This window comes from Lactuca virosa, chromosome 5, assembly GCF_052849685.1.
Source record: "Lactuca virosa cultivar CGN04683 chromosome 5, Lactuca_virosa_CGN04683_v6, whole genome shotgun sequence".
In the NCBI taxonomy this organism is placed as follows: Eukaryota; Viridiplantae; Streptophyta; class Magnoliopsida; order Asterales; family Asteraceae; genus Lactuca; species Lactuca virosa.
In genome coordinates this window covers 237,449,232-237,473,409 of record NC_136430.1, presented here as the reverse complement: position 1 = coordinate 237,473,409, position 24,178 = coordinate 237,449,232, and the positions used below count along the sequence as shown (strand labels likewise).

Genomic DNA, 24,178 nt, shown 5'->3' with positions numbered 1-24,178 from the left:
GGTGCAATGGCTTGTCAACTCAAGTAGCAGTCTATTGTGTTGTCATTCGACGGAATGACTTGTCAACTCGAACAGTGATCGGTTGTGTTATCATTTAGTACACTGCGTTCGTCAGTTAAGTTTGACTATGAATTGCAGACATATTAGAGGATTGGACTGCGATATTGTGTATAAACTACTATAAATTGACATTAAGTTCAATAAATAGTTTACTAAACGATGTTACAGCTGTTCATATATTATTTTTGAGATTTTACTCTCTTTGTTTCAATCAAAATGAGTTCTATACCATGGAGCAATGACGAGTTCTTGGTTCTTACACGTGCTTATATTCATGTGTACGAGACCAGTAAGTTGAACGATCCAATGTTTTGGAGTCGTTTAACCAATATTTTCAACGCTGAAAACCGAATGACTACAAGAAACGATCGTGACGAACTAGACATCTTAGCAAGATGGTATGAAATGAAAACCGAAGTTCTATTATTCAACGATGTTTATACCAAAATTGACGACACTCGTTTAATTGCTACTGAGGAGGTCATCTTGGAAGCTGCTAAGGAGGAATACAAGTCATTAAGTGACGGGTTGGAATTCCAGTTTGAAGCCCCTTGGAATATTTTGAAATATATCCCGTTTATTTAAATTCTATTTCAGTTTATTAGGTGAGTACTAGGTTATTTTCATGTATTACGTATGTATTCGATGCATCTTCTATGTTTAATTTTAATTAATAAACGCCCATTCCATTAGTTTTCACAATACATTAGAATACATTACTAACAAGAATTCCATGAACCATTACAAACATTACAACAATTACATGAAAAACAACGACATACTACAAACAAAGCATTAAAATAAAAAACAAGTCCATGGGTTATTATTAACGGAAATTACAGCGGTCTACATGAAATACTGATTATTTTTTACAACCTTCCAAACTTCCTCATATTCGAAGTCTCTGCCGTCACGCTCACAGATGTAAAAATTTGTAACAACTTCCAAGAATTCTTCTTCGTCCCGACAACGAAGTTTGGTACTTTTCGCATAATTACACGCTCGATTGAACCATGTCACTTCTTCCTTTACATCCATCCATTTAGTAACAACATCTGATTGTTCTCGTTGTTGTCCTTCTCCCATCTCATGGTTGAACAAAGCTGTTATGCGAGTCCATTCATCACCTACTAAGCAATGCGGGGGAGCAAGTAACGATACATCATCCTTAACACTTAGCCAGCATCGTGTAAGAACCAACACCTCGTTTGTCGCCCATGGCCTTTCAGAATTGGAACCAGGTACTTCATTCAAAGAACTTGCTGCATTCGATGACATTTCTAAATATGGGAGTTCGTTTCGTTTAGGTGATTTGGGTGTTTGGTTTTTAGATCTTAAACATCTATTTATATTAATAAATACAGGACTATGAATTACAACTTTGACTACGAAATGGTTGCATTTGGACTACGATTTGCAGCTTTCTACAGTGACTTATCATGTCAAACAGTCATTTATGTCTTGTCACTTAAGAGTTTGACTACGATTTGCAGGTTACTGCAGTGACTTGTCATTAATGTCTAGTCATTTCAAATTTGGACTATGAATTAGAACTCTAACTACGAAATGGTAGCATTTAGACTAGTATGTATAAATACCAATTATAGCACTAGTTTATTATAATCTCGACTTTATTATGAGTTCCTCACACAAATTCGAAGTTTGCTCATGCAACGAAGTACATTGTTACTACTGTGATTCAGTCGACCCTTTTTTTACACCCTCTTCAGCCGGGCCATATATGTCAGATGAAAATTTTGAAGAATTGAAGAAGGCTGAAGAACAACAAGAAGAGGACAAAGAGTCATCTCGACTTCTCACTCAACGTGGTAATGATATTGCATCGGAATGCAAACGAGCTCAAGAATGGATAGACCTCAATAAAAACAAAATCAAAGAGCATGAAGACTGGATAAAAAAGACTAAGAAGGCAATCAAAACGATTGAAAAATGGCTTGCTGAAAAGGACGAGCAGTTGATACACATTATGATGCAAAAGGACCGTTTGGAAGACAAAATGAGAATTAGGGATGACTATATAACAATGGAGAAAGAGAAGTACCCATTGCAGTTCCTGAGTTTAAAAATTAGTTACAAAATTGTTGTAATATTATCATGATACAGATTAGGTTGCAAAAGGATCGTTTGTTGTTTTTTTAAATAACATGTTGTAATTGTTATAATCTGCAAACTAAATTTTATAATATAAAAGCTTCATTAATTGTTATAATCTACAAACTAAACTAAAATATGAAAGCATAGCAATGTCTTGTAAGATTTAATAAAAAAAATTACAATACATAATAAGTTAACAACTCTTCATTTCAAGGTTGTTTTATATCAAAATCAGCGTCATAGGTTTGTGAGCAACTCGCTGAACCACCAATATTAAATGCCATTTCTACAGTAGAAATTGTGCGACGTGCTCCACTACCGGACGCCCTTCCAGTACAATTGTTTCTCGTGTGTCCTAGTTGACCACATGTAGAACACTCTTTTCTAATTGGACCCTCGCCTTGGGATGGAATGCGGTCTGTGTTTCTTGGCCTGTCTGGCTGACGTTTATCCATTATAGGTGGCTTAACAATCATCAAATCATCGGGGATATCCCATTCGGATGGCTTTGGCAAAGGGTTTATTGATTCCTCATACGTTTTCCTCAGTGTTTCGGTAAAGTAAGCATTTAATGCATACCTCGAGCAGTTTTGGTAATTGTTCACTGTTAAACATCTTATGACATGACCACAAGGTATCCCATCAAGTTGCCAATGCCTACATGTACATGTCATATGTTGGAAATCAACAATCACATTTTGTGCCCCCTTTTTGACCTCGCATTTCATATTTGAGATCATGCGAACATCCCACTTAGTAAAAGTTTTTTTGTTTTCTTTTACAATTTCATTGGCCCAAGGGGTAAGTATTGTTGTTGCTTCCGCTAAAAAAACAGGCAAAATGAAGAAGTTAACAACAACAACATTGAATTAATAAAACATTAATATTAAAAATTAACTTAATACCTGCAAAGTTACGTCTTTGAAACCACCATTGTTGCATTGTTGCATGAAAAAAATCGATCAACGTAAGTATCGGCACCTTACGTGCGTGTCTAGATAATGCATTTATAGACTCCGCACTGTTCGACGACATAAGATTGTATCGGTTCCCTTTAAAATGTGCCCTTGACCAAGTTTCTAGATATATACTTTTTAAGTACTCCCATACTGGTTCTTTTGTCTTTTTCATAACATCCCTGGCAGCGTCAAAAGCATCAACTGTGTACGCCCTACAAGCCTCCCAAAAAATTCCTTTAACTGTGTTACTCTTCCCGAATCTAGATACTATGTTGAAATACAAATGGATACCACATATTCCATGATGAGCGTGAGGAAAAATGTTGGCAACGGATGTTGCTATAGATGGAGACCTATCAGATATAATTGTAAGCTCCTGCATATTTCCTATGCAATCACGTAGTTTTTGAAAAAACCATGTCCAAGAATCGGTACACTCATTTTTGCATATACCATATGCAACCGGTAATATTTGGTTTTGTCCGTCCTTAGTAACTGCAAGTAACATGGTACCTTTGAACTCGCCCTTTAGGTGGGCTCCATCTACTACTAGGGTCGGTTTACAAAATTTGACAAAAGCGCGTACCTACAATACATTGTATATCTATTCAAATACACCAAAATAAAAATGAAAAAATTAATAAAATATTATAATACTAACCGAGCAACCGAGTGCGACGTATAAAAACTCAAAGCGATCATCACCATCTATTTTAATATGTGTCACCGTACCCGGATTATGTTTGACCAAATTGTGACAATAAGCCGGAAGTTTGGTAAAAGAATCCTCTTTCGTACCCCTTAACAACAACAATGCATATTGTTTCGCACGCCATTCCTGATGGTATGAGATATTGATATTCAATTGAGCATTCATATCATTAATAATATCTTTTCCCCGATAAACTCTACTATAGTCTTCAGCCAAAACATCAGCAAGATATTCACCCAAAACATATTTGTTTGTTTGTCGATGATTAGGTTGCAAAATTGTTGAAGAACATGTGTGTACATCAACAAATTTATTCACTTGGAAAAGTCCATCAGAATTTTTAATTGCTTTTGCTCTTAGTAACCAAGAATATTTTTTCGAAACACACACAACTTCATACCTTGATTTGGTGGATCTACTTGTCCTCATCTGAAAACCTTCTCGAAGACATTTTTTTACCAATACACTGCTTTAAAAGTTCTTTGTTCTTAAATATACTCTCACATTCAATCTTTTGAAGATTCATCTCTACCATCTGTGTTGGGATATCTTCATTAATATCAACTTTACATGCTGGTACATGGGGCATACCGTAAAAAAGGTTATTGGGAAACTTAGCTTTAACTTCATCACCCAACTCATCTCTATCTGAATTGCTTTGTAGGACGGTTATATCTAAACGTACATCAGCAACATCAACATAATCCCCGTAAACATACTTTTTTTCATTTTTTTGACTCGAATTTTTTTTCTTTTTACTTTTATCTACTACACGCCTATTCATAACTTTAACTTCTTGTTCGGCAACATCATCACAACGACCACCCACATCATTAAGATATGTACCAACATCATCATCACCAACATACTTGTAATTCTTAGGATTCACATAGTTAATAGGTGAATAACTAACATTAACATTTTCAGCAACACTGTGAAACTGAGGTACACTAGGAGTATTGAAAATACCTATCAGATCGTTGCTCCCTTTATAGCTGCATAAATTACCAACCGGCTGATTTCCACTGTGACCAGCCTCATTAACCTCATCTCCTTCATCAACCACCACAAACACTTTGACAGCCCTTCCTCCACTACATTTGATTACATTTATCAACATTCTAACATTCAGGTCTTCAACTATAGCTATATAATAATTCAATTCAGGATGATGGAAACGAAGACTAATTCTATATTTGTCTAACAAACCAATTTTGCTTCTCACCAAAGATACAAAATCACTATAACTAATATACTCAGAAAATATCAAAGCAAATTCAGAAATACCTCCCTGTGGACATACGTATTCCAGATTTGTTTCAATAACTTGCCATCTCCCACCGGTTACAAGACAAACCAAATATTCAATCATTTTTTAGAGAGATTTTAGAGAAATTTCCTAAACAAATAACAACTAAACTGATAATTTTCTACAAAAGTTTATATATAGTAACATTATTTCGTAGTCAAACCAATTGATTTTATAGTCAAATTAAAAAAAAATTTAAATAAAAAAACGTAAATTCGCAGATGGAATGCAGAGGAAATCGCAGATGGACACAGTCCATCTGCGATTTTAAGCCTGAAATGCCCTATATATACAGGAAAAAAAATTAAAAAAATTCAATCCACCTGCGAATGTACAAGTGGCTAAAGCACACTTGTGCTTTAGCCACTTGGAATGTGCAAATCGCAGATGGACCATTCCCATCTGCGATTTTTGTGGCCATTTTTGCAAATTCGATTTTTTTTGGCTATTTTCCGCAAAGTGATTAGGATAATTGGCTATTTTTGTCATTTTCTCTTATTTTTATATGTATTATTCTTCTTCTTTACGTAGTGTTGTATTACAAAGTATGAACTTACTTATTTATTAATTTTTATGTTATTAACTTGCTTTTTAGATTTAGGTTATAAACTTGTTTGTGTAAGCACTAAGCAATGTTGGTTGGCTTAGTTTTCCACATCAATATTCTTATTTTTGAACTTTATTGGACACACATTTTTGTATGTTAGAAAATGCTTGTGTTGATACCCATTAATCTCCTTAATAGTGATTGTTTTTGTGGTATTGAAAATGGTGATTGCAGATGATATCGAATGTGGAATCGATAAGAATGGCGACAGATAGCATGAAATACATGAAAGTTGAGGACTTGAGGCATGCTGGAGAAGAGTTGAAGTCAACACGACCAGATGAGATGGCAGAGATTGGTGAGAAGATGGCCAATGCAACACCTGAGGAGCTAGCTGCTATGCACTCCAGAGTATATGCACAATTAACTTATGAATTGAATGCAGCTCAGATGCTGAAACAACAGGTAAGCATAAAACGCCTATCGCCTCTCTGTATGCGTTTCTTTTTTTTACTCATGAATTATCCGAACATGTGAGAGAATTTATTTTTATTTAATAAAAAAAATCAACTCCTTTAAATTCCAGTCCCTTTGACAGATCCCAATTTCTTTGAAAATATTATGAAAGAACAATTATTTTAATTCTTGTTATTTGCTTTAGTTTGTGGCTTACCTAAAATTCTTCAGGAAGCTAATAACCGAAATAACAATATGTTACCACCTCCATGGGCAATAGCTGTTATGTTCATCCTAGGATTTAACGAGTTTATGACACTTTTAAGGTTTGTTTGTTTTCTTGTCTGTCTAAGTAACTTGTTAATACTCAAATCGAAAATTCACAATACACATTGTCTTGTTGGTCAACTCCTTTAAATTCCAGTCCCTTTGACAGATCCCAATTTCTTTGAAAATATTATGAAAGAACAATTATTTTAATTCTTGTTATTTGTTTTAGTTTGTGGCTTACCTAAAATTCTTCAGGAAGCTAATAACCGAAATAACAATATGTTACCACCTCCATGGGCAATAGCTGTTATGTTCATCCTATGATTTAACGACCTCCTCCACCTATTAGGGTTATTTGATGACTGATTGTCAAATTACATGACTGAAACATTTTTATTGGAATAGAAACTTATATATTGGTTTATCCCATTTAAGGGATACTTTACAAGGAATGAAGATGAGGAGGAATTACCAATTTTGGGGATTTCCTTTATTACCCCTGGAATCAAGAATCCAATGAAGGGAAATGGTTACTAATGTTATTCAATCAAATGTAAACATTGCACCCGTCAGCCTCAGCCACGACAACAACAAACGTCTAGGAAGCGAAGAAGATGCTGTTTTTAAATGATCTTCAACAGCGTGGAGGTAGAGGTTCAAAATGTTAGTTCTTGAAAAGTAAGTATTTTTTATGCTAAAATGTTAGATTTTAACTGTTTTAAAGTTGTTTAGAGACATTTCATAGGGTATGATTTTTGGATCATAGTTGCAATATGTGAATCGGTACTTAGTTGTCTAAAGATTGGATTATATGCTGCTTTAGGATCAATATTTCTTGCATACATAATTGTTAATCATCGGTAGTTCATGAAAACCGTACGAAATTTGATTTTCATAAGAGGAAATAAATATGATTAATGAAGATAATAATAAGTCAATATTTGTTCCATTTTTCTTGCATTTGCTACTCCCAAGCAAATTTGTGGTCTTATGTGAGTTAATGGTCTCACCAATGATGAAGTCAAAAAACATTTGCAGGTGAGTTATCTATCTACTTTCGGTAAATTTTCTGCAATTTATATGTATTTTACAAAATGCTAAATGGTTTTTTTATTATCAGTTTTAGAAATATCGTTTTTTTTTCTTCATAAATGAAGACTTCCATCCTCAAATTCATATGTTGTTTCTTTATTGACCCAAGATTCCAAGATCATTAATCCTAAAAGTTCAAAGATGGTCATCAATTAGGCTCTCCTGATGGGCAATTACACCACTGCCGTAACTTTCACTATTGGCGGTACAGTTGGCACCTCCATCGCCACTGGAGGCTCTGCATGGATGGTTTTGATAATGAGAAATTTAGGATAATTGCTGGAAAAGTCATCTTCATATATCTGGAAAAGATAATTATGATTTACATATCTTTATAAATAAATAACTATATCACGCGATTAATTAATGTTAAAAGAGCTTATAAAAGTTAAAAAGACAGAAAAAATATATATAAAGAAAGCGTGAAATTTTATAAGCTTAGTTTTTTTTTTCTGTTTTCTTGATTTTGGTTGATGGCACTTTCTTGGGTTTTTGGTTTCATATGAGATTACATTTGTATTTTGAGATGAAGAAACATGATGATTTAACAATCCCATGTTAAAGCATATTATTCCGGTATGAAATCTTGAATCTTTTGGGTCCCACAAAAGGCATTTTGGTAATTTAACAGTGGGAATGTGTGTGTAACAAAGTTACATAGACAGTGGGAAGTTGATGATGAAATTGAATGAAGGAAAAATAAGGTTTGATGGTATGCAGGTGCAATGCAAAGAAGAAATAGAAGAGAAAGAGAAGATAACGAGCAGTTGTTGGAGATGGTGTGATATGGATACAAATCTAATAACCACAAAAGAGAACACACCTAGACCACTACTGAAGTATTCTAGAAGAATCAGGAGGGCAAATCAAGAAAGTGGCTAATGGTGGTTACTGAGAGAGAATAGAATAAAAGGGAAGGAATATTTCATTTATGCATCATGATGTTATTTGTTATGTTTGTATTGCCTCTTGAGTATTATGCTTTGTGAGAGAGGGACCATCCATGGACAATCTTCTAATTGAGTTTTACTTTTCATATTATCAATTCAAACATTCATTCCTTACATCATCTTATAACTTCTTACATCATCTAATTGAGTTTTACTTTTCATATTATCAATTCAAAAATGCAACTTTTTCATATTTTTCAATCAAACAAATATTTTTATCATTCTTGATTTTGGTTCCTGCCTAAAAAATTGATTTATCTTTTTCTTGATAAACAAATAATTTATACATTTTCTCAACAGATAAATATTCCAATTAACTTACACATAAAAGTGAAATGTTTTGTTTATTGTAACAAAATGATATTAATGAGTTTCAGCTTTGAATTTAAGATAGAGATAACATGATTAATGAGTTTTAACCCTTTTTTTTGACTTATGTACTGATGAAAAAAAGAAACAAGTCGTAGTAACTCTCTAGGAGTTAAAGAAACAATCTAATATAATATTAAAATAGAATACCACAATTTTTATTTGATTTGTTTATTCTTTTACTAAAATTTTAGATTTTATAAGGAAATTTTACAATGATGCAACATGAGATGGAGTCCCGATCATTACCTTTAGCAAGTACTTCAACATCTCGGAAAAGAAAATAGACAATGATGGCATGCCTTTAGTCGGTCAACCATTTTGTGGCTTGGTAGCTGGAATCAAAACCCCTAAACCTGTGAGTAAATTTAGAATTTAAATTTGGACTTGAAATTAAGGGTATGTTTCTTTTTTACTCCCATTAAGTCATGTTTGGGTAATGGTAAGTGTATGAATGAAATCATATTTCCATTATACCCTTATATTCCAAATAACGAATTCATAATGTTTGTCGATTTTAAACTGAAAGAAGTTAGGAGGAAAAAAGAAGAAATCAAATAGGTAAAAGGTTAGCGTCTTAATCCGTTAAGCCAAGTTTTATGGCTTAACCCGTTAAGCTATTATGTCCAACTAAGTCAAAAGAAACAAACATGTATATTTGTCCAAATTAAGTGTTTTACCCATTTGACACATTTGGTAGGGGAAAACTTCATGTGGAATGCGTTCAAATAATTTATCCAAATAAAGAAAGTGATGTAGGTACATGAGAGAACTTATTTGGGACAAAATTAAGAGGCAGATGACAATAACTTTTGTGAGATTGTCACAGTTTTACTAGCAATTTGGTCATTGTACTATATTTTATTATTAGTAAAATATGAAAAGTACATTTATATTGTAGGTAAGGCATTATAAGTGAATCTAACCTAAACTTCAAAAGAACATTGCATCAAAAAAATTAATTATTGCTTAAACTACCGCGCAACGCGCGGGCTTAAAACCTCGTTTTCATCATTCTTCCCTCTGTGATCAATACCCAAAAAAACCCTAACATCATTACTACTCCTCTTTTCTTGCACAACAAGAATCTATGACGCCGATCATGACGTTCTCAAAGCGTTCAAAGGATCGGGAATCAAGATCATTATTGGGGTAGGAAACGAATTCCTGAGAGATAAGCACAAGCCGATCGAGCTATTGATTGGATGAAAAACAATGTTGAACCTGTCGTCCCCGGGACCCGTATTCGTGGAATTGTAGTCGGAAACGAGGTTTTAGGCGGTGGCGATCTGGGAGGTCCTGCTACCGACTGTGAAAAACATCCACACTGATCTCGACCTCCTCCACCTAGCCGACGATGTTGAGGTTCCAAGCCCACTTTCAGCTGGTGGGTTCGCTAGTTCGTTCCCTCCATTTCTACATAAACACGTATCCATTTCTCACATACATCAGTGATCCCGAACACATCGATATCAATTATGCAATCTTCAAAAATAACGCAGGAATAGAGGACGCGAAAATGAAATTACATTATGATAACATGTTCGAAGCACAAATCGATGCCACTTACACGACTTTGGAAAAAAAGCTGGATTTGAGAAGATGGAGGTTATAGTATTGGAAACAGGATGGGCTTCAAATGGTGAAGCGAATGAAGCCGGAGCTATGTTGAGTAATGCGAGAACGTATAATCTCAACTTATGTAAAAGACTACTGAAGAAGAAAGGTACACCTTACAGACCAAATTCAGAAAGAGACTCGCCTTTCTCTCCATCTGCAATTTCTGAAATCCCTAATCACCTAATCGTATTTGATTAATCTGTCATCTCTTATTGATCATAATTGTTAATGGACACTCTAATTAGTCTCGTCAACAAACTACAAGTTGGAAGTTATTATGGCAGTTACATAAGTTTCAACCTATAACTATGTACTTACTCCTGATGTAACTTACTTATCTATGTTGATCATGTGATTAATAAAGATTTTTTATTTCCCACAAGAATCTCTCTATCCGTCTTTATGTTTTCAATGTATTTCTAAAACATTTATGTGCATTTGAATCCTTAATTATCAATATCAATTACTCACTGAATGTATGTTATTTCTTTACGTACAAGTTTACGTCACTATTCAACAGACAATAAGCTAATAAACATATTGCCTTTTATGGGGAAACTTGAAGAAAGGCCGATTGACTATCTTTGGTGTAAACTTAATTTTGATCCATTTTGAGATTATATGTACAGAAATATGTAGAAAAATCTTATTTTTTTTTGGAAAAATTAACAATTAAAACCCAATCTTTTTAATAGAAATACCCAGAAAAACAACTAATTTCATTATTTTAACCATTTTTAACTTATTCAACAAGTCATGAGACCAAATTCTTAACTCTTCCTAAATAATGAGATTTTTTTATAAATGTTCTCAAAATTTGTGTACTACGTATTTTTATGAATTTATATGTACTATTTATGTATTTAAATATATATTTATGTAGTTATGTACTTTTTAAAGTTTTTTTATGTAGTTTTTTTTACGTTTTTTTAATTTTTTTTCATTTATGTTTTTATATATTTTAAATGTATAAATGTATTTTTTATGTAGTTATATGAAATTTTTAAGAATTTTTATATACTTTAATGTATTTTGGTATATTTTTCGTGTATTTATATATCTTTACATATTTATATGAACTTTTATGTTTTTTTACGTACTTCTATTTATTTTGGTATATTTCTCACGTATTTATATGAGTTTTTAAATAATGCAGTTGGCAGCAATTAGAGTGTAAACCTACATAAAAGAACTTTTTTTGATCTTTCCTACAATAAATTCCAATCATATACTACAAGAATTGTCCCATATGCCGAAACATCTATGTCGATGACACAAGTCGGCGGAGTTCACCAACTTTGTTTGACCAACTTTGTTTGACCTGGGTATCTATGCTGACGACTTGTCGACGCGGAAATGTTAAAGTATTTAAGTCCATGGTTTTTCAAAACCTATGCCGATGACAGGTCGTTGGAATATTTTGCATAAATCACTACTAGAGAACTGCCCTTTATTGACATGCAAACAATGACACGCAGTGATTTATGATACTTATATTTTGTGTGTCCTAAAAATAACGTCCGTTTTAAAAAAAATGAAGCATAGAGGACACGCATTTTTGCGTGCCCTAAAATTAGTGTCCAATAAAAAAAATTATAAACACAGAGGGCACCTATGTTAAAATGATTGTCCTGTAGAGATGTTGTTTTCTATTTTATTTAATGAAACGCGCATTTAGCTTGGGGGAAATGAAAATCCAAAAAGTTTGAAAGGCCGCCTTTTTAATCTCTACCTTATTTTCACCCTTCTTGTCTCTGTGATCAATACCCAAAAAAAACCCTAACATCATCACTACTCCTCTTTTCTTGCACAACAAGAATCTATGACGCCGATCATGAAGTTCTCAAAGCGTTCAAAGAATCTGGAATCAAGATCATTATTGGGCTAGGAAATGAATTCCTGTGAAATAAGCACAAGCCGATTGAGCTATTGATTGGATGAAAAACAATGTTGAACCCGTCGTCCCGGGACCCGTATTCGTGGAATTGTAGTCGGAAACGAGGTTTTAGGCGGTGGCGATCAGGAACTCTGGGAGGTCCTGCTACCGTCGGTGAAAAACATCCACACTGATCTCGACCTCCTCCACCTAGCCGACGATGTTGAGGTTTCAAGCCCACATTCCGCTGGTGGGTTTGCTAGGCGGTGGCGATCAGGAACTCTGGGAGGTCCTGCTACCGTCAGTGATCCCGAACACATCGATATCAAATATGCAATCTTCAAAAATAACGCAGGAATAGAAGACTCGAAAACGAAACTACATTATGATAACATGTTCGAAGCACAAATCGATGCCACTTACACGGCTTTGGAAAAAGCTGGATTTGAGAAGATGGAGGTTATAGTATTGGAAACCGGATGGGCTTCAAATGGTGAAGCGAATGAAGCCGGAGCTATGTTGAGTAATGCGAGAATGTATAATCTCAACTTATGTAAAAGACTACTGAAGAAGAAAGGTACACCTTACAGACCAAATTCAGAAAGAGACTCGCCTTTCTGTCCATCTGCAATTTCTGAAATCCCTAATCACCTAATTGTATTTGATTAATCTGTCATCTCTTATTGATCATAATTGTTAAGGGACACTCTAATTAATCTCGTCAACAAACTACAGAAAGCATGCACAGCCCTAGGCGACTTCGGTGAAGAATCCTCTCTTCCTACTCTCTGGGACGCCTTGCCTACAATCGTCGTCGTCGGTGGTCAGGTATAAATATGCAGATATTAATCGCCGATTATAATTTCTTTTCTTTTCAGCGTTCTTTCATCCGATCAATGACTTAATTCACTTAATCTTCTTGCAAGCATTTAGGTTCTCAATTTTAGTTTATGGTGTTTGTGTGTCTTTGATCTTTATTTCATATTTCAACACAATGATATGTATCTGTAATTCTAACCCCTGATAACGGCTGTTCATATCTATTGACACAACTACATTTAACTTCTTGATTTAGATAAAAGTGTAAAACTGTTTGTGTAAGCAGTTTTTATTCATGCAAATGTACTTCACAGTTCACTCTAATCACTTCCCATAAATTGTTTTCAGAGCTCTGGAAAATCATCTGTGTTGGAGAGTGTAGTTGACAAGGATTTTTTGCCGCGTGGTTCTGGTAATTATTATATCTTCAAAGTTTTCTGATTCAATTTGTTGGATATAAAATATGATTAACATCTATTTGCAGGAATTGTCACTCGGCGTCCTCTTGTTCTACAACTTCATAAGATCGAAGAAGGAAAAGAATAGGCAGAGTTTGCTCACCTTCCACGAAAGTGGTTCACTGATTTTGGTATTACGACTAAAAAGCTTATGATCCTTTTGTAATTCTCAATCTCTCTGCATGATCTTGTTACAAGTTTATGTACTTTTTTAGCTGCTGTGAGGAAGGAGATTGCTGATAAAACTGATAGAGTGACAGGTTGTACCAAATAGATTTCATCTGTTCCTATATATCTCATTATCTATTCTCCAAATGGTATGATATAATTATAAACAAAAGATGTTTCATGAACATCAAATTTTAGAAAACATAATAAGTTACTAATCAATCTATTATGTCTGAATTTCTGATCTTTTATAGTTGTGAACTTTACCCTCATTGATCTTCCTGGCTTGACAAAAATAGTTGTTGGTAAGTTTACACAATTACACCATTTATAATATTTTGCAACTTTGGTTAACTTCTGTCTTTGATTAGTGATTTATGTAATCTATTTTCACCTATGTGATATATGTAGAGGGGCAATCTAATAGCATTGTGCAAGATATTGAAAACATGGTGAGGTCATACATTCAAAAGGTATATATATTTATTTACAAATGTACCCAAATCTTATTATATGCTGAAAAGAATTGAAGAATAATATTAATATTTATTTTCAATTGCATTGTGACATTGTCTTGCAGCCTAACTGCATTATTCTAGCAGTTTCTCCAGCCAACCAAGATCAATAAATTAAAACCTGAAGGCTTCTTGTTGCCATCAGTTCTCTACAACTTTTAAGTTGGAGTGTTTGTGAAAGTCAAAGCGTTTTTTATGTCCGAGAAGGGTATTCTCTACTTAGGGTCTATCGGGTTGTTAGGAGAATATTGTCCTATATTCAAGGAGAAAACTCCTTCCTTTACAAAACCAATCACCTGTATGCATCGAGCGCCATTTCAGGACCACACTGATTTCCACAAACATCAAGTCAGAAAACAGGAAGCATTAGTTTTGCAGTTGAGAGAATGATATCCGTTGTAGTCAATAATATTCACAGTTAATGCTGTGTCTTTAGTGTTGACTGATCCACCATGTTTTTCTGGTCATGGAGTTGGTGATAAGCGTTGTGTAGATCAATCTTTAAGAATTGTTGTGGGCCATGCAACATATCTAACATATCATAATGGCGATGACAGGCCGGATGGGGGATTGGAAACTTATATTTGATCATGACTTTTTAATTGAATCTACATACTTCATATTTGGTTATGTTGTCAATTACCTTACTTTCTTATTTAAAATATTTAGCTTTTCTCTGTCCCTAAATCCTAAATTCCTAATCGATTACTCACGTCAAATTCCCAAATGATGTCGACAAATTGATAGTTTTATGTTTAATTATTAATGATTACTTTTATATGTATTATTCTTCTTCTTTACATAGTGTTGTATTACAAAGTATGAACTTACTTATTTATTAATTTTTATGTTATTAACTTGCTTTTTAGATTTAGGTTATAAACTTGTTTGTGTAAGCACTAAGCAATGTTGGTTGGCTTAGTTTTCCACATCAATATTCTTATTTTTGAACTCTATTGGACACACATTTTTGTATGTTAGAAAATGCTTGTGTTGATACCCATTAATCTCCTTAATAGTGATTGTTTTTGTGGTATTGAAAATGGTGATTGCAGATGATGTCGAATCCGGAATTGATAAGAATGGCGACAGATAGCATGAAATACATGAAAGTTGAGGACTTGAGGCATGCTGGAGAATAGTTGAAGTCAACTAGACCAGATGAGATGGCAGAGATTGGTGAGAAGATGGCCAATGCAACACCTGAGGAGCTAGCTGCTATGCACTCCAGAGTAGATGCACAATTAACTTATGAATTGAATGCAGCTCAGATGCTGAAAAACAGGTAAGCATAAAACGCCTATCGCCTCTCTGTATGCGTTTCTTTTTTTTACTCGTGAATTATCTGAACATGTGAGAGAATTTATTTTTATTTAAAAAAAAAATCAACTCCTTTAAATTCCAGTCCCTTTGACAGATCCCAATTTCTTTGAAAATATTATGAAAGAACAGTTATTTTAATTCTTGTTATTTGCTTTAGTTTGTGGCTTACCTAAAATTCTTCAGGAAGCTAATAACCGAAATAACAATATGTTACCACCTCCATGGGCAATAGCTGTTATGTTCATCCTAGGATTTAACGAGTTTATGACACTTTTAAGGTTTCTTTGTTTTCTTGTCTTTCTAAGTAACTTGTTAATACTCAAATCGAAAATTCACAATACACATTGTCTTGTTTTGCAGGAATCCATTATGGCTGCTTGTTATTTTTGTGGGTTATCTTCTTTTCAAAGCTTTGTGGGTCCAACTAGACAAATCCGGTGAATTTATTTAGCAATGGCATGGTGAGTTCCATTCCTTCTAAATATATCGAATCATAAAGTCATATAATAGCAACATACTTCACAATTTGTCCCACTTAGTTGACAATTTATTTATTTATTATTTATTCATTTTCCTGTTTCTTATACGTTTTTTTATGCTTACAGCTTCCAGGAATTCTGTCTTTATCCATGAAGTTTCTTCCTACAGTCAATAATCTGCTTAGAAAACTAGTCGAAGAGGGGCAAAAGCCTGTTGCAACCCAACCACAAGTATTAGGGAGTTTTCAAGGGGTAGTTTCGTCATCTGGCTCATCTGGTGTAACCATGGAAAATGGAAATAGAACCAAGTACACTAGTCCCACCACACATGTCAAAGAGCAATATGTTCCACCTATCACTCACATTCATTTATTTGATCACATACTTGTGCACATAGATGCAAAACTCGTTTATTTACACATGTATATATCATTTTATGGATTTTTTAATATATATGCAAAACTCGTTTATTTATGCAGGATGGAAAGTCGGGCAATGCTTCAAGCGTTTACTTGCCATCCACGCCAGGTGGACAGCCGCCCATGACACTAAGTTCAACATTTTTACCTGGTAGACCGGGTGGCAAACCAATGACACGGAGGATTTTGTTTTACTATTCAAACATTTGTTATAAAGTATTTGTGAACTTGCACAATTGTAACTAAGAAAGCACATTTGTATTCATTTGCAGATGTGCTGACAGAAGAAATAAACACATACATAGCATACTAATGTCATCAATTAATTTTTAATCATATATTGTATGAAGCTACAATAAGAAAAAGATGATATATATTTGTTTTAGTCCCAACCTTTAATGAACTGCCCACCTCCACTTGGAATATTATTTACAAAAAACCCTTCAGGTTTTACAAACCAGTAAGAATGTTCAGGATCCGCATTTAAAGCTAATTTGTCAGAAATGGCTTTATTAAACAAATCTAAGCTCTGAAATTTTGAACCCCACCAGAAGTAACCGTAAAAAAGAGTGTGACCACCAACCTTTTCACAGAAAGACCAGGACTAATTTCCTACATATTGAATGGTATGGTTCCCAAGATCATCATCTCCTGATTTTATGTGAACAACAAGATCTTCACGGAGAGCACTAATAACGCTAACATTCCATTTTGTAGTAAACGGACATGAAAATGCTATTGAAGCAATTGGGTAAGTCAAAATGAGAAAGGCGAAAAAATTATGAATTGTAGAAGACCTCATGTTTCTGAAGAGTTTTCTCTTTATTTCATGCACACAAGTTCCCTCTATTTATTGCTGAAGATGTAAGCTTGCCTCAATGGAGTAACGGTTCTTGCTAATGGAAGTTACAAGTTGGAAGTTATTATGGCAGTTACATAAGTTTCTTAACATTCATTGTAGAAAGATGGCATTGCCGTTTCATTGAAAGGGTGTGTCGTTTTTATGATGGGAAGCGATGGTTTCAACCTATAACTATGTACTTACTCCTGATGTAATGTACTTATCTATGTTGATTGGGAAGTGATTCGTACACAACAGTTTTTTGCCATACACAATAATTTATGCATTATAGAGTTGTATAATACAACATTTTAAAACACCAATTGTTGTGTATGGAGAAAAATTGTTGTGTACAAATCATCTCCCATGTTTGATTATGTGATTCATAAAGATTTTTTTGTTTCCCACAAGAATCTCTCTTTCCGTCATCATGTTTTCATTGTATTTCTAAAACATTTATGCGCATTTGAATCCTTAATTATCAATATCAATTACTCACTGAATGTATGTTATTTCAGTACCTACAAGTTTACGTCACTATTCAACGGACAAGAAGCTAATAAACATATTGCCTTTTATGGGGAAATTTGAAGAAAGATCGATTGACATCTTTGGTGTAAACTTAATTTTGATCCATTTTGAGATTATATGTACGGAAATATGTAGAAAAATATTATTATGATTATTATTTTGGAAAAATTTACAATTAAAACCCAAGCTTTGTAATAGAAATGCCCAAAAAAATCAGCTAATTTCATTATTTTAGCTCTTTTTAACATGTTCAACAGGTTATGAGACGAAATTGTTAACTTTTCCAAAATAATTGGATTTTTCTATAGATGTTTTCAAAATTTGTATATAATATATAAACGTATTTCCATGTATTTTTTATGTATTTTAATATACATTTACGTATTTATGTACCTTTTTAAGTTTTTTTTATATAGTTTTTTAACGTTTTTAACGTTTTTTTTTTCTTTTACGTTTTTATAAATTTTAAATGTATTAATGAATTTTTTTTATGTATTTATACGAATTCTTAAGTATTTTTATATACATTTATGTATATTGGTATATTTTTCATGTATTTATGTATTCTTGCGTATCTATAGGAACTTTTAAGTATTTTTACATACTTTTATGTATTTTGGTATGCTTTTCACGTATTTATATGAATTTTTAAATAATGCAATTGACAGCTCCATTAGAATGTAAAAGCTACATAAAAGAACTTTTTTTGATCTTTCCTACGAGAAATTCCAATTATACACTACAATAATTGTCCCATGTGCCGACGACACAAGTCGTTGCTACAAATACAGTTATGCAGACGACAAGTCGTCAGAGTTCACCAACTTTGGTTGTCAAACTTTGGGTATCTATGCCGACGACTTGTCGACGCGGGAATGTAAAGTATTTACGTGGTTTTTCAAAACCTATGTCGATGACATGTCGTCGATATATTTTGCATAAATTATAATTTCCATTTATTTATATTATGTGGTGCAAAAAAACAAAAACGATGTCGTTTTTGTAAAGCAATCCCCAAGACAAGTCGTCGGCATAGAACGTGGCAATTCGCGCACACTCTATCCCATTGATTAGTCGTCGACACAAAAAAAATCAATCATTTTTTTATTTGCGAGAAATACAATATGACGTAGTTTTCTTTAACCCTATATCAACGACTTGTCGTCGGCATTGGTTTTAACCTTAAAAGGAGGATCATTCAAGTTCATCCGCATAGCCGCACCCACCAAGCTTTCTCTCTCGATCACTCAACGACGATCGATGCCGACGACCACCCCTTCAGCCACTCTCCATCATCGGCGACCACAAGTAAGTTCTAGACCACTCCTCATTTTCGATTTCACACTTTTTCTGGTTGGATTTTAAGATTTGGGTAAATGATTTTTGGTTTTTTCTTTGTTTTTCAGTATGGCTGTCACCGGAAGAAGTAAGGTTGTCACCGGAAGAACATCAACAATGACCATCTCCTTCCGACCAGTCTCCTTCGCCGCCAATATTGGAACAAATATTTCTTAGCCAATAGTCATTATCCTATTTATCAGTTTTTCGTATTTATCTTTTATGATTTCCTTTGATTAAGGATAGTTTAGTTTTGCCTTCTTGGATTGTATTTAAAGAATTGTTTATTAGCTTGGTAATAATGAGAAAAATACGTTATATTCCATCTCTCTGATTATCAAATTCTACATGGTATTAGAGCAGGTTTCAGAAACATCAAAACCATAAACAGCCATCGTCGTCATGGCAGGCGATGACCCAGGCAAATCAAAAACCAATTCAGAACCGATCGATGCAAACTCAGAATACTACCTGCATCCTTCTGACTATCCGAAACAGCTCCAAATAAACGAGAGTCTCACCGACAACAACTTCAATGATTGGAGCCAAGAGATGACCAATTTTTTGTTCACAAAGAATAAGATTGGTTTTGTCGATGGCACCCTCCCTAAACCCGACAAAAGTAACGAGAAGTATATGGCGTGGATGCGGTGTGATGCCATGATCAAAGGATGGCTCACTACCGCCATGGACAAGGAGATACGAAGCAGTGTGAAGTATGCTAACATTGCTCTCGAAATCTGGAATGACTTACACGAAATATTTGGGAAGGAAAGTGATCCAAGAGGATATGAACTCAAGCAATCCATTACATAGACACGTCAAGAAGGGACCTCTATTTCAGCCTACTATACCAAACTCAGAGGTATATATGGGATGAAATAGATTCCGTTTTGCCGACTCCTCGATGTGAATACGATGGCTGCAAGTGTAATATCGGAAAGAAAATTACCGAACTCAAAGAAAAAGAAAGACTCTATGAGTTTTTAATGGGTCTTGATGCCGAATTTTCAGTCGGGAGGACCCAAATACTAGCCACCAAGCCGACGCCAAGCCTCGGGACAGCCTACCATCTGGTAGCGGAAGACGAACAACAGCGAAATATTGTTGCTAGAAGAAAGATCACGACCACTCCGGATGCGGATGCCTTCCAAGCCTCACAGCAAGTCAGCCGTGAGAATCAAAATCACAAAAAGGGCTGGCAAAAGACCAACAAGACAAGCTCTAACAAAAAATCCGGACACTGCACTTTTTGTGGCAAAGATGGACACGGTAGAGACGGGTGCTTAAAGCTTGTCGGATACCCAGACCGGTGGCAAGGGAAAGGAAAGAAGGAGATGGTGAAGCCAAAGGCAGCTTTGGCAGAAACGTGCGTTGACAAGATGCCAGGATTGAGCGACCAATAATATGAAATGCTTCTAAAGATTCTCGGCAAGAGCAGCAACGACAAATCCAACAACACCCCGGATGCAAACATGGCAGGTAATTCAATGATGAAAGTGACTAGATAATTTACTCAGGGGCAACCGAATGTATGACTTACAATCGGGAGTCTCTAGAAAACCTCACTACAGGTGGTAGAGAATTGCCGGTCACTATTCCCAATGGCGAAACCGTTCCCGTCAAAGGAAACGGTGAACTTACTTTTAAATCAGGGATTAAAATTAAAGGAGTCCTTTATATACCAAATTTCAAATGCAACCTTATATATGTCAGCCAACTAATGAGAAATTTGAATTGTGCCATTACATTTTTTCCGGATTTCTTTGTCATACAGGGCTTGAGGACGAGGGGCTTGATTGGATTGGGTAAGTGCATTGGTGGACTCTACAGGATGGGGATCATACAAGAAGGCCGACGAGCTATGGAAGTCACTACCACAAATCAATGGCATAAAAGACTTGGTCACCCATCAAATGAAAAGTTATCTCATATTTCTTTATGTAAGGATTTTAGTAATAACTCTAAGGAATTTTTTTGTGATTCATGTCTGAGAGTTAAATTAACTAGACTCCCCTTTCCTACAAGTACAATAAAAATGAATGATTGTTTTGACATGATTCATTGTGATCTTTGGGGTGGTTACACAACATTTTCACTTACACATGGAAATTATTTCCTCACTATAATCGATGATTATAGTAGGGCTGTTTGGATTTACATAATCAAGCACAAATACGAGGCAAGTGATTATTTGATCAGTTTTTACAATCTCATCCAAACACCATTCTAGAAAAACATTAAACGAATCAGATGTGACAATGGAGGAGAGTTCACCTCCAATTACATGCAAAGCTTCTATGCTAATCACGGCATTGAGCTCGAAACAACCTGTCCACACACCCCTCAACAAAGCGGGGTTGTGGAGAGAAAGCACAGACACCTCTTGGAAATAGCGCGTGCCTTGAGATTCGAAGGGAAGTTACCCATAAGGTTTTGGGGGGAATGTGTTTTAACAGCTGCCTATATCATCAACAGATTACCTTCCAAGGTAATCAAATACAAAATGCCATATAAGATATTATATGAAAAAAGCCTCCTTATGAGCACATGCGTGTATTGGGCTGACTTACTTCTGGAACACCGAAAGAAAGGGAGATAAATTTGCTCCACGAGGAAACGGAAGGGTGTTTTTAGGATACCCTTTTGGTACAAAGGGTTACAAAGTCTATGATTTAGAAAAACGAAAAATAGTCGTGAGCCGTGATGTCAAGTTTCTGGAAAACGTCTTCCCATTCTCCAGTCACAAAGAGAATGTGAACCAGGTAGAGAATGAAATCGTTGGTGAGCCTCAACCAACTGACGGGCCTGGACTCGACATGGAAACTTATTTATGCCATAAGGAAAAGCCCATACAACTCGATCTCAGCGCATCCATTGTAAGAGAAGAGGCCGATGACATAAGTTCTCCCATGCAAAATAATGAGCCCAATGGCCCACCAGAAGATATGACACGAGCTGACGAAGCCAATAACGATCCGTCACCTAATAATGGTGACCCTCAACATCCGAACAATTCAAGCCGTACTTCTCAACGGACCAAAACTCAACCCTCACGGTTCATGGATTATGAAGTTAACATCCCACCGTTGGTCGATCATGCACACCCAAGTTCCAATCAAGCTTCCTCCACGGTACATCCCCTTGCTTATTATGTAACTTATGACAACTTTTCCAACAAACACAAAATCTTTTTAGCGGCCATCATGTCACATGATGAGCCTAAGACTTTCTTTGAGGCATTACAAAATGAAAATTGGTGAAATGCCATGAAACGTGAAATCAAGGCACTTGAAGAAAATCAAACATGGTCCTTGGAACCTTTACCTGATGGAAAGAGAGCAATAGATTCTAAATGCGTGTACAAGATGAAGTATAAACCAAATGGGGAGATCAAACATTACAAAGCCAGGCTCGTAGCAAAGGGCTTCACCCAGATGGAAGGAGTGGACTACCATGAGACTTTCGCGCCTGTTGCAAAATTAGTAACGATGCGCACTCTTCTTACTTTAGCCGTGAAGAAGGACTAGATTATACACCAGTTAGACGTCAACAACGCGTTCTTACATGGTGATCTCAACGAAGAAGTGTACATGAAGCTTCCACAAGGGTTCTCAAAAGACAATGATACACGTGTTTGTCGCCTCAAGAAGTCCCTATACGGCCTCAAACAAGCGTCACGTAATTGGTATCATAAGTTCATCCAATCTCTGTTAGAGCATGGTTTCACTCAATCCATGGCAGATTATTCGTTGTTCATATACAACAAAAATGCAGTTTTTGTTAGAAGCTTTGATCTATGTTGACGATGTGATCATTGTTGGCAATGATATGGACATGATTCAATACACCAAGTCTCAACTCCACCACAGATTTAGAATTAAATACCTCGGCACCTTGAAGTATTTTTTGGGAATCGAAGTGGATCGCACGAAGGAGGGTTTAGTCCTTAGTCAGCGAAAATATACTTTGGACATTTTGGAGGACAGTGGCTTGTAGGGCTGTCGTCCAAGTCGGTTTCCCATGGAACAAAATCTAAAACTCGATAAGAATGAAGAAGAAGAAAAGGTTGATGTTGGTAAATACAGGCGCCTGGTTGGACGATTGTTATATTTGCAAGCTACACGCCCGGATATTACTTACTCTGTTAATGTATTAAGTCAAATTCTCTCCGATCCCAGACAAAATCATATGAACGCGGTTACTCGTGTCTTAAGATATCTAAAAGCCACCCCGGGTCAAGGTATTTTGGTATCCCACCAAGGAGGCATGAAACTAGTTTCTTACTGTGATGCCGATTGGCTTGGATGTCCCTTTTCAAGACGTTCTCGCACCGGGTACTTACTCCTCCTCGGTGGTGCTCCCATATCTTAGAAGTCAAAGAAACAATCGGTTGTTTCCCGTTCATCGGCAGAAGCAGAGTATAGGGCAATGGCTAGCACAGTCTGCGAAGTATTGTGGGATCGATCATTGCTAAAGGAACTTTGCGAAGCACCTACGGAAGGCACTACTCTATTTTGTGACAACTTTGCTGCCAAACACATTGCAAACAATCCGGTTTTACATGAAAGAACGAAGCATGTAGAAATGGATTGTTATTTCGTCCGAGCGCGAGTTGAGTCGGATGAAATACGACCTATGCACATTAATACCACGGGTCAAATAGCCGATCTTCTTACCAAGCCATTGGGAGCTCAACACCCTCGAAAATTACTTGTCAAGTTGGGCATGAAAGATTTACACGCTCCAACTTGAGGGGGAATATTGGAACGGATATTTCTTAGCGAATAGTCATTATCCTATTTATCAGTTTTTTGTATTTATCTTTTATGATTTTCTTTTATTAAGAATAGTTTAGTTTTGCCTTCCTGGATTGTATTTAAAGAACTGTTTATTGGCTTGGTGATAATGAGAAAAATACGTTCTATTCCATCTCTCTGATTATCAAATTC

At 35.3% G+C, this 24,178-nt stretch overlaps 1 protein-coding gene and 3 pseudogenes across 1 annotated transcript; all 4 read left to right on the top strand.

Annotated features, from left to right (window-relative positions):
* Window positions 1-9,602: 9,602 nt before the first annotated feature.
* LOC145112503 (glucan endo-1,3-beta-glucosidase 11-like) lies at window positions 9,603-11,636 on the top strand (annotated as a pseudogene).
* Window positions 11,637-11,815: 179 nt separating this feature from the next.
* Window positions 11,816-15,437, top strand: LOC145112502 (glucan endo-1,3-beta-glucosidase 11-like; annotated as a pseudogene).
* A 24-nt stretch (window positions 15,438-15,461) lies between these two features.
* Window positions 15,462-19,403, top strand: LOC145112501 (protein ROOT HAIR DEFECTIVE 3-like; annotated as a pseudogene).
* A 225-nt stretch (window positions 19,404-19,628) lies between these two features.
* On the top strand, window positions 19,629-20,632 carry LOC145112500 (uncharacterized). Its single transcript, XM_079048668.1, has 2 exons — window positions 19,629-20,001; window positions 20,112-20,632. The coding sequence occupies exons 1-2, from the start codon at window positions 19,629-19,631 to the stop codon at window positions 20,630-20,632; spliced, it is 894 nt and encodes a 297-aa protein (XP_078904794.1).
* The last annotated feature ends 3,546 nt before the right edge of the window (window positions 20,633-24,178 follow it).